Source organism: Anomaloglossus baeobatrachus, chromosome 7 (assembly GCF_048569485.1).
Source record: "Anomaloglossus baeobatrachus isolate aAnoBae1 chromosome 7, aAnoBae1.hap1, whole genome shotgun sequence".
Classification (NCBI taxonomy): domain Eukaryota; kingdom Metazoa; phylum Chordata; class Amphibia; order Anura; family Aromobatidae; genus Anomaloglossus; species Anomaloglossus baeobatrachus.
The window spans coordinates 204,857,470-204,867,178 of record NC_134359.1 but is presented as its reverse complement, the minus strand read 5'-3'; the positions used below and the strand labels follow the sequence as shown (position 1 = coordinate 204,867,178).

The following is a 9,709-nucleotide window of genomic DNA, read 5'->3' as shown; positions in this document are numbered from 1 at the left end:
GGGGGGAAATTTAATTCCTCTTTTGTGGTTTAGCTAAAATGTAGACCTGCCACCACTCCTGGACACAGCCAGAGTTGTGGCTGAGAGTACAGTAGTTGTCCTGGTTGCATCATTCCGTGTCTGTGTGGGAAGCACTTCCTCTTCCTCCTCCTCTTCCTCCTCTACTGAGCTACTCAGTTGCATGCCTCTGGGTTCACACCAAGTAAGTTCTACAACTTCCTCGTCTTTGTTTCTGTTTTCCCACTCATCGCCCTGACAGTCACCCTACTCCTTTTTGTGACCTGACATTGCAGTACAGTATGTGTGCGCCTTAGGTATCTGAGTCTCATCATCATTACCTTCACCTCCACGGGTTCACAACTGTTGACGCGGGTCTGGATCCTGCTCAGGCTTGACTTCGTCCGGGCACGGATCCAACTGACAAAGATTTTTGGCATCAGTGTAGATGCTTTCCTCCTCTTCAGTCTGTAAATCTTTGGAGCAGACCACTGATGCTCATTGGATGGAATGCGTGAACAGCTCTGCAGACTCGCCCATGTCTGGTTTCCCACAGTCAGATGGGCAGTTGGAGAGTTGTGATCCAGTGGGAAACAAGTGTAATTGGGGTAGCACCTCACAGATATGAACTGTGTGTGATATTGAAGTGCAGGAAGAGGAGGAGAGGCCACTTGATGCATCACTTTCCATCCACTCTAGCGCATTCTGTTTCTGACCCTCATTTAAAAGTTGCAGCGATGTGCGGCTCCCAGAGAAATGGAGTGGAGTAGCCCATCCAGTAATGGAAGTTTCTCTCAGTTCTCTTCAGATAGGACAAGCAAGCCACTATTTTCTCAGTAGAGCTTTGACTAACATTAGAACGTCCCCCTCGTACACCTAAAACACCCCGCCTATTCTCCCTTCCACCATGACCTCCTGAATTACCACTCATGTTTGATGTACCCTTTGCCTTTGAAATAGATGTTTTGCAATTCTAGGCCCATACCTGTCAGACACCTGGCACAAAGGTAAAATCTGTATTTCTTGGTTGAGATGGCGATATTGGGATGACCCACAGAAGTACCAATACCTAGTTAGGTGATTCACTGACAAATTTTCAGCAAGCTTTAAAAGGTAGCAGAACCTATTGAGATGATTCACTGGCAAAATTTTAGCAGGCACTAAAAAATAGCAATACCTAATGAGATGGTTAACTGGCAAATTTTTAGCAGGCACTAAAAAGTAGCAATACCTATTTAGCTTGTTCACTGCCAACTCTTTCGAAGGAACTCACAAGTAGCAATTCCTATTTATATCATGAAATGCCGATTTGTGACACTCAGCGCTCCCTACACTGCACGTCCCTAGTCTACACTATTGCAATCCTATCAATCTCAACTACCTATGATTAAACCCCTAACTAAACTCCCAGTCTTGCAGCAGCAGTGGCAGCACCTTCCCTAAGCTTTAACAATCACAAAATTGCGCCGATACCTCATGTTCACATTTTGTATGAAGAGGAACATGTGACTTAGGCAGCCAATAATACAAGCCCTTGTGTCTGAACCTTGTGGATGTTTTCTGCGCCGTATTTGGCTGCAGGAACTTCCACAAATAAAGTTTAAAAAAAAGGTGCACCTTTCCTCTGGTCTTTCCCAACCCCCTCCACTCATTAAATACTTCCCCTCGTTCATCATACAGCACCATAATCCTATCCAAAAGCATAACATGTTATTAGAAAATCATTTTGAAAACCGAACTTTTTCCAAAAAATTCTCGCATACACGACATATAACCAGATAGGGAAATGCTCGTACCAAATTTGAAATTGGCAAACGCCAACCGAACAAATTTGCTCATCTCTAGTTATAATCTCATAAAAAGCCCCTAGTCTGAATTGAAAAAAATGGCTGGGTCATAAAGGTTCAAACCAGGGTGGGGTTAAAGGGGTTAAAGAGGAACTTTCAGCAGATCAAATGTGGCCAGTTTTTGTTAGTATTTTATTTCCTCTTTTCTCTTTTGTTTTCCATCTTTTTAATTCTTTAAAGGGAACTTGTCAGGTCCCATTTGCCTTGTAACCACAAACAGGATGATATGTGGCCTAAAAACCCTTTCCTACCCATCCCTGTGTTATAATACTGTGTAAAATCAATTTATATCATGCCCCTGTGGGCATGATACCATGGATATACATGAACAATGTCACCGTCACCTCTTGGGAATCCCGTACATGTGTGCTTCTCATTTGCGAAGCCTTTTTAGCTGGGTGTATGCTTGTAGACTTCACAAGCGCACTGCGCATAATCTAAAGACTCCTGCGCTTCCGACCATGCGCAGAACGCGTTTAACACTAGAACTACTGGACTCGTGAGACCTATATAGAAATACATGGTGCAAAGTAGTCAAAATGACTACCTCAGTAGTTCTAGTGTTAAAGCTGGCAAGCAAACACCCGGATGAGAAGGCTGTTCAAATGAGAAGCTCGGATGCGCGGGATTCCCAGGAGCTGATGGTGACATCACTCATGTAAATTCATGGTATCACGCCCATACAATGGAAAGAGGGCAAACTAGACAGGGCGAAGCGACGCCCAAGGGAATAGTACCTCTGCTTATTTATATGAAACATGTCAGTTATAAAATGTTTTTTTATAAATTCATTTTACACAATATTACAACACAGGAATGAGTAGGAAGGGTTTTTTAGGCCACACATCACCTTGCTTGTAGGTTAGAATGCATACAGGACCTGACAGGTTCCCTTTACAACTGATAAACAGTTTCAGAGATATGGCACTTTAAATATACACTTTTTATCATCTGGTGACACTTTATATATATATACACACTTTTTATCACAAGGTGACAAATCGTCTTTTAGTAATACACATAATGTACATAGACACTTCCTGTCACCCCCATTAATCCAGTGCAGGTTACTTTTGTGGTCTGCACTGTGAATGAAAGTAAGCTTCAGCAGTCAACTGACTGAAACATAGTGTCTTTGGAATACCTGTGACGGCAAAGAACAGAATATCGTTTAATCTAGTGAGATCGCATAGACCACCATAGAGGCCTGCTCTGAAATCAATGTAATGATAGCAGGTAACCATGCCCCCTATACTATTTTTCACACATCCTGAACACCTAAAAATGTTTGTTTGGGCTTCCTGTTAAATGTATACCTGTACCAACATGTGAAGCACAGTTGGCTCCATGACTTTAATGCAGATAGAAGAGATGAGTCCACATGTTTACTGAAAGATGATGATTGGGTTATTCAGCCATTATCTGCTGCTGTCATCTGCAGATATAGCAGATACACTGTTGAATTCCACCTGTAATCCCTGAGAGCAGCATTTACCGCCTGCCGGCTGGGAGGTGCATCATTCCTTGTTTAATATTACTTGAAGAATCACTATCCCAAGTAATTTTTACAAAGTAGAGAACATGGTGAATAAAACAGTGGTGGAATTGCACTTTTCACCGCACTTGGGATATTTTTCATGTTTTCCAGTACATATCACGATGAAATGAAAGGTGTCATTAAAAATTACAACTCATCCTGCAAAAAAATGAACCCTCATACAACTGAGTCATCAGAAAATGTAACAAAGTTATAGGTCTTTGAAGAAGGTGAGGAAAAAAGCAAAAACAAGGGAAAAAAGATCATGCCAGGAATGGGTTACGAGAGGAATAATATTTGACCACAATTAAGTAATCAACACAACTAAGACCTGCTGAATTTTATTACAACTAGTTAAAACACTGAGACTCAATTTATCTTTGTTTTACACCAGTATGGAGGACACAGCTGATAGGAATTTGTCCCAAGCACCCTGCGCAAAAGGGGTGAAGTCACTCGGAAAATTGACAGCCAGAACCACTTGAATGGAGAAAGACAGCAGCTACAAGAGAAAGCATCATCAGAATTAAAAAAAAATAAATAAAAAATAAAAAAACAAAACACAAGAGCATAAACCCCAGCCTGACAAATTACTACTTGTGTAATTAACCAGTTTGCATGGTCATCATTCAGACATTGATAAATTCCTGCCATGCTGTACACACTATTCTAATCAAATCAAATCAAATCAAATCAATAACCACATTTTAGTTTGTTTTACCCCAGCCCCATTTCCTTTTACCAAAAATTTTATATATGAGGATGATTATACACAGGGGCGTAACTACCGCAGTTGCAGAGGTCGCCATTGCGACCAGGCCCGGCAGGTTGGGGGCCTGCGGCCGTATTGCAGATCAGCAGCCAGCTTATTTCTGTGAGAGAGGAGCTGTGCTGATCTGTCGCAGACCACAAAGCCACTATATGACCTGCTGCCGCCGCTGACACTGGGCCCCCCTGCCCGGTATCAGCGGCAAAGGCATCGGGGCCCCCTTCCCCGTCATCGTGCACAGCAATGATAAAGCATAGAGTGGCCTGTGCCACTCTATGCACCATCAGCCTCCCCCTGTGCCTGCACGGTGATGTCACTCCTGTGCAACTGCTGTACTGAGAGCACAGAGTACAGGACGGGAGGACACCAACCGGAGCAGCGGGGGAATGGAGGAGAGGTGAGCACAGAGCAGCGGGGGAATGGAGGAGAGGTGAGCACAGAGCAGCGGGGGAACGAGGAGAGAGGTGAGTACTTGTTGTTGTTTTTTTTTATATAAATTAGTGAGTACACAGTGGCCAGAGGCCTTGGGGGGCTACATTATACATGGAGGCCTGGGGAGGCTGGCTGCATTAGTATACATGAAAGCCTGGGAAGGGTGGCTGCATTGTTATAAATGGAGGCCTGGGGAGGCTGGCTGCATTAGTATACATGAAGGCCTGGGGAGGGTGGCTGCATTGTTATACATGGAGGCCTGGGGAGACTGGCTGTATTATTATATATGGAAGCCTGGGGAGGCAGGCTGCATTATTATACATGGAAGCCTGAGGAGACTGGCTGCATTATTATACATTGAGATCTGGGGAGGCTGGCTACATTTTTATACATGGAGGCCTGGGGTGGCTGGCTGCATTGTTATACATGGAGGCCTGGGGAGGCTGGCTGCATTATTATACATGGAGGCCTGAGGAGACTGGCTGCATTATTGTACATGAAAGCCTAGGGAGGCTGGCTGCATTGTTATACATGGAGGCCTGGAGAGGCTGCCTGTATTATTATATATGGAGGCCTGGGGAGGCTGGCTGCATTATTATACATGGAGACCTGGGGAGGCTGGCAGCATTATTATACATGGAGGTCTGGGGGTGCTGCATTATATATGGAGGTTTATGGGGCTGCATAATAAACATGAAGGACAACTTATACATGGACTATAGAGGTTCATTATACATGGAGGAGTATGGGGCTGCATTATACATGGAGGTCTATGGGCATGCATTATACAACATGGAGGACACCTTATACATGGACTAGGGGTGCATTATACATGGATGAGTATGGGGCTGCATAATACAATATGAAGGTTTATGGGGTTGCATTATAATACATATGGGACTATGGGGGCTACATTATAATATATGGAGGACAATGGAGTCTACCTTATACATGGACTATGGGGGTGCATTATAATATATGGAGGACTATGTGGTGCAGTATAATATATGGAGGACTATGGGGTGAATTATAATACATGTAGAACTATGGGAAATGCATTATAATAGATGGAGGACTATGGAGGTGCATTCTAATATATGAAGGGTTATGTGGGACCCTTTATTCTATATGGAAGACTATGTGAGGGCCATTATAGTATTTGGAGAACTATATACAAGGGGGGAAAAAGATACAAGCAGGGGATGGGAACATTTTGTGCTGAGGGAAAACGGCTCTTTCCATCAGCACCCAGCTTTCCCATGCTCTGCTATATATCTTCTCTCACCACCCAGCTTTCCCATGCTCTGATATGGGAAAGCTAGGTGCTGAGGGAAAGATGTATAGCAGAGCATGGGGAAGCTGGGTGCCAAGGACAAGATGGATATCAGAACATAGGAAAGCTGGGTGCTAATAGAGGGATTTCAGATCATGGGAACCCTGGGTGCTGGGAGTAAAAGCCAAGTGTCAGCATCATTATCCTGTACCCAAGTGTCGGTGTATGTGGAGGGGGGGGGCAGGTCTGAACTTTGCATTGGGGCCCATCAAACTCTAGTTCCACCACTAATTATACACGTACAGATACTGTGACTAATATAAAAAGAAGGATCCACATTAAAAGTTGAATAGGGTTTTTATTTCCTAGAAACTAACAATACTGAGGCAGATAATGGCCACATCAGTAATCCGTGGTTAATGGACAGGATCCGTGTGAACTGCCACTTATCTGCCGGCATTTCTAGAGCAGCTTTTGATAAGTAAACTTGGCATAATGTCACACATGCCTCATGTTGCAACAATGAAATCAGGCAGATCCTACATTAGAAAAGCTGCCAGGGATTCTGGCAAATAGGTAGTGGTTTCAAGAGCTCTCCTCTGGTGGGCATGGAATGCTGACAATTAACTTATCCCTAGCAATATTTTTACAAATTATTAATATATTTATCAATTTCTTTTATTTTTAAGATAAAAGAACTTTATGAATTATCTATGTGGTATGAGTTTGAGGTGAAGTTTGGTCATTATAGAAATTAGATTATCTTTATTTATTGAAAAATAGTAAAATATCACACCACGGTGTAAGTATAATAAATAACCAAAGGTCAATTCAATGTGTCAAGAAAAAGTGCATAAAAACACAATACATAATTTGACAATATAGGGTTCACATGACAGGTTAACATGGCTAGCCAAACTTAGCTTAGGGACTGTAGTCAGACTGCCATATATTGGATAGTTCATTAAACTGTGCAGTCCATAGGAAGTCCAAGTTGCCATATAGGTCCAGGCGATCATGTGCTAGAACTGTCCATGTATCTTTAATTGTAGCGTGAACCATCAATCATCATATAAAGTCTCCACCTCGACGCTTGTCCCCACGTATATAAACGTGGTTCATCAGGAGGCCATGTAGGTATAACATCAGATATGCAGATCCATGGTGCCAGGAATCATCAGAATCCGCGGCGGAGCAGGCAATGCTGCAAAGATGAACACCACCGATGCCTCTGTTGACCGTGGTGGTGTTCATCTTTGCAGCATTGCCTGCTCCGCCGCGGATTCTGATGATTCCTGGCACCATGAACCTGCATATCTGATGTAATACCTACATGGCCTCCTGATGAACCACGTTTGTATACGTGGGGAAACGCGTCGAGGTGGAGACTTTATATGATGATTGATGGTTCACGCTACAATTAAAGATACATGGACAGTTCTAGCACATAATCGCCTGGACCTATATGGCAATTTGGACTTCCTATGGACTGCACAGTTAAATGAACTATCCAATATATGGCACAGTCTGACTACAGTCCCTAAGCTAAGTTTGGCTAGCCATGTTAACCTGTCATGTGAACCCTATATTGTCGAATTATGTATTGTGTTTTTATGCACTTTTTCTTGACACATTGAATTGACCTTTGGTTATTTATTATACTTACACCGTGGTGTGATATTTTACTATTTTTCAATAAATAAAGATATTTTATATGGGAATAATGAAATAATTACTGCTGATACCATATTCCCAAGACCTTGAGTCTAAACTTAAACATTATAGAAATTAGGTAGATAAGATTTTAGAGGTTTGAAGAAAAAGACAGCAGAAATCTCATTTGTTTTGGTGGGCAACTGCTCATGTTTCCATTATATTTGATCAAATTCCTTTTTGAATTTTAAATGGATTACTCACTTCGTAATTTTCTTTTTTAAGCTTGATTTGTAGGGCATGGAGTTCATTGAGTCTGGGAAGAACCTTATCAAGGTCATTCAGGTTCAGAGCAGCCTCGCCAATGTTATTCATGAGCTTTTCTCCAAAATTATACAGTTTCTTCGAATTGTTCAAATCAAAATGGCTGAATGAGTTTTTGGTTAAAGGAAAGGCTAGAAAGAGCCTGTAGGAAAAGCAACACAGCAAGTTTATATATTAAAAGTATTATATAAAAAAAAGTTAACTGTAGTGACACAAAAGGACTTACTACCTCATAAATAGCTTCTTGACTTGGAAAAATGCTAAAATATAAAATCTCTCAATCAATATTAGTAAAACTAAAGCTCTGTTACTTTGAAGAACATATGTTAGGGCTGTCTGCTGTCTCACTCTTTTGACAACTATATGACACTTCCTGCACAGGGGAGATCTTGTTTACTTTATTTAAATGGGTACTCCAAGGAGATAAAAAAAAGTCTACTAATGGCCATGCCCTCAAACTCTAAAGATGAGATTTATAGTGGTGTTCTGTAATTTACTGTGTCAGTGGAGCTGCTCCCCCTCTCTTCTGGGATGTTGCATTAGACATCCGGGGGCATGGTCTGCGCTGTTGTAACAGCCAGCCCCCTGATAATATCTGTTCCCTGCAGTGCAAAAACAGGGGGCATGGTGGGGGCGTGACCACACCCCTTGTTCTTGGACAGCAAGGAATCAGATATTATCAGGGGGCTGGCTGTTACCAACTTGCATGTAGCAGGCCATGCCCCCTTGTGTGATGTAATGTCCAAGAAGGAAGAAGAAGCAGGAAGGAGCAGCTCCAATGTCACATTGGATTGCAGGTACAGGAACAGCACTATGGATTTCTATGTCTATGACGGCATGTCCATAAGAATATTTTTTTTATCTCCCTGGAGTACCCCTTTAACCCTGCATCTTTATCTTGTTACATGGCTGATAAATAATGATTTCAATGTAAAGTTTAGATTCTTAGTTTGAGGTAAAGGGGACTTGTCATGTCCAGAAATGCTATTTGCCTGCTAATATAGTCAATCTGCATGTAAATGGCATTGATATACTGACCACCTACCTACCTGAATCAGCAGCTACAAGGAGAAAATGAGATTTTATCATCCCAACAACCATTCCCTCCCAGTTATTATGGCTGTGCAGGGAGCTTGTAGTCACCACTCAATATGTAGGGAGCAGTGACTGTAGTAGCTTCCTGCAAATCTGATTACTGGAAGCAAGTGTTTACATGGAGCATAAAAATTCATTTTCTCACTGTCTTACAATTAGTGTGTTCCAGAGAAGAGAATCTAACCCATTTTTTATTTCTCTGCTAAGGTGCATATAAAACCTGCGTTCCTTTAGTGCTGAGGTAAATTATAACACTGATGTTTTTGAATCTTATAGGACAACAAATGCATATTTATGAACAAAGAAATGGAGGCTTGTTGTTACCTTTCCAGAACTTCTGCTCCAATTTTATCTGGCTGACTAGCAATCTTCTGCCAAATAGAGGTGATAGCGGCCTTTTCAGATTCAGAGAAATTCATGTCTGGTTCGTTTATGTGCAGATGAAATGGACAGTCTAAGAAAAAGAAAGGGTTATGCATTTTAAAGAAAATTTTACATTGAGAATATACACATTTTCACCTATATGTCATCTTTTTTCGTATTATTTAGGTTTCCAAGCTTCTCCTAGTATTATCCAATGAAAATCAGACAGCACATGGATGGCAAAGAAAATGCCTGTGAAAGCCTGATGTATGAATGGAGGCTCACTCTTAGGGAAGGGACGCATCTCAGGGGGACAAGGAAGGCACTTGACCTGGGCACAGTTGACTTGATTTGATGGCCTAAGATGTCTCCCAGTTGGCTTTATTTTGCTTTCCTCCGGAGTGGGATTTGTCTGCTCG

At 42.0% G+C, this 9,709-nt stretch overlaps 1 protein-coding gene across 1 annotated transcript; it reads right to left on the bottom strand.

Annotated features, from left to right (window-relative positions):
- Positions 1 to 3,766: 3,766 nt before the first annotated feature.
- On the bottom strand, positions 3,767 to 9,346 carry LOC142246659 (hemoglobin subunit alpha-5-like). Its single transcript, XM_075319724.1, has 3 exons — positions 9,252 to 9,346; positions 7,773 to 7,974; positions 3,767 to 3,883 (listed from the first exon to the last, which is right to left on the bottom strand). Exons 1-3 carry the CDS (start codon positions 9,344 to 9,346, stop codon positions 3,767 to 3,769), a joined length of 414 nt encoding a protein of 137 aa, XP_075175839.1.
- Between the last annotated feature and the right edge of the window lie 363 nt (positions 9,347 to 9,709).

Coding starts and splice junctions, on each gene's coding strand:
- LOC142246659 (XM_075319724.1), bottom strand. CDS start 9,346: ATGAATTTCTCTGAATCTGAAAAGGCCGCTATCACCTCTATTTGGCAG. Junction 7,975..9,251: donor GGAGCAGAAGTTCTGGAAAG/GTAACAACAAGC, acceptor CTTTTCCTACAG/GCTCTTTCTAGCCTTTCCTT. Junction 3,884..7,772: donor TTAAAAAAGAAAATTACGAA/GTGAGTAATCCA, acceptor TTTCTCTTGTAG/CTGCTGTCTTTCTCCATTCA.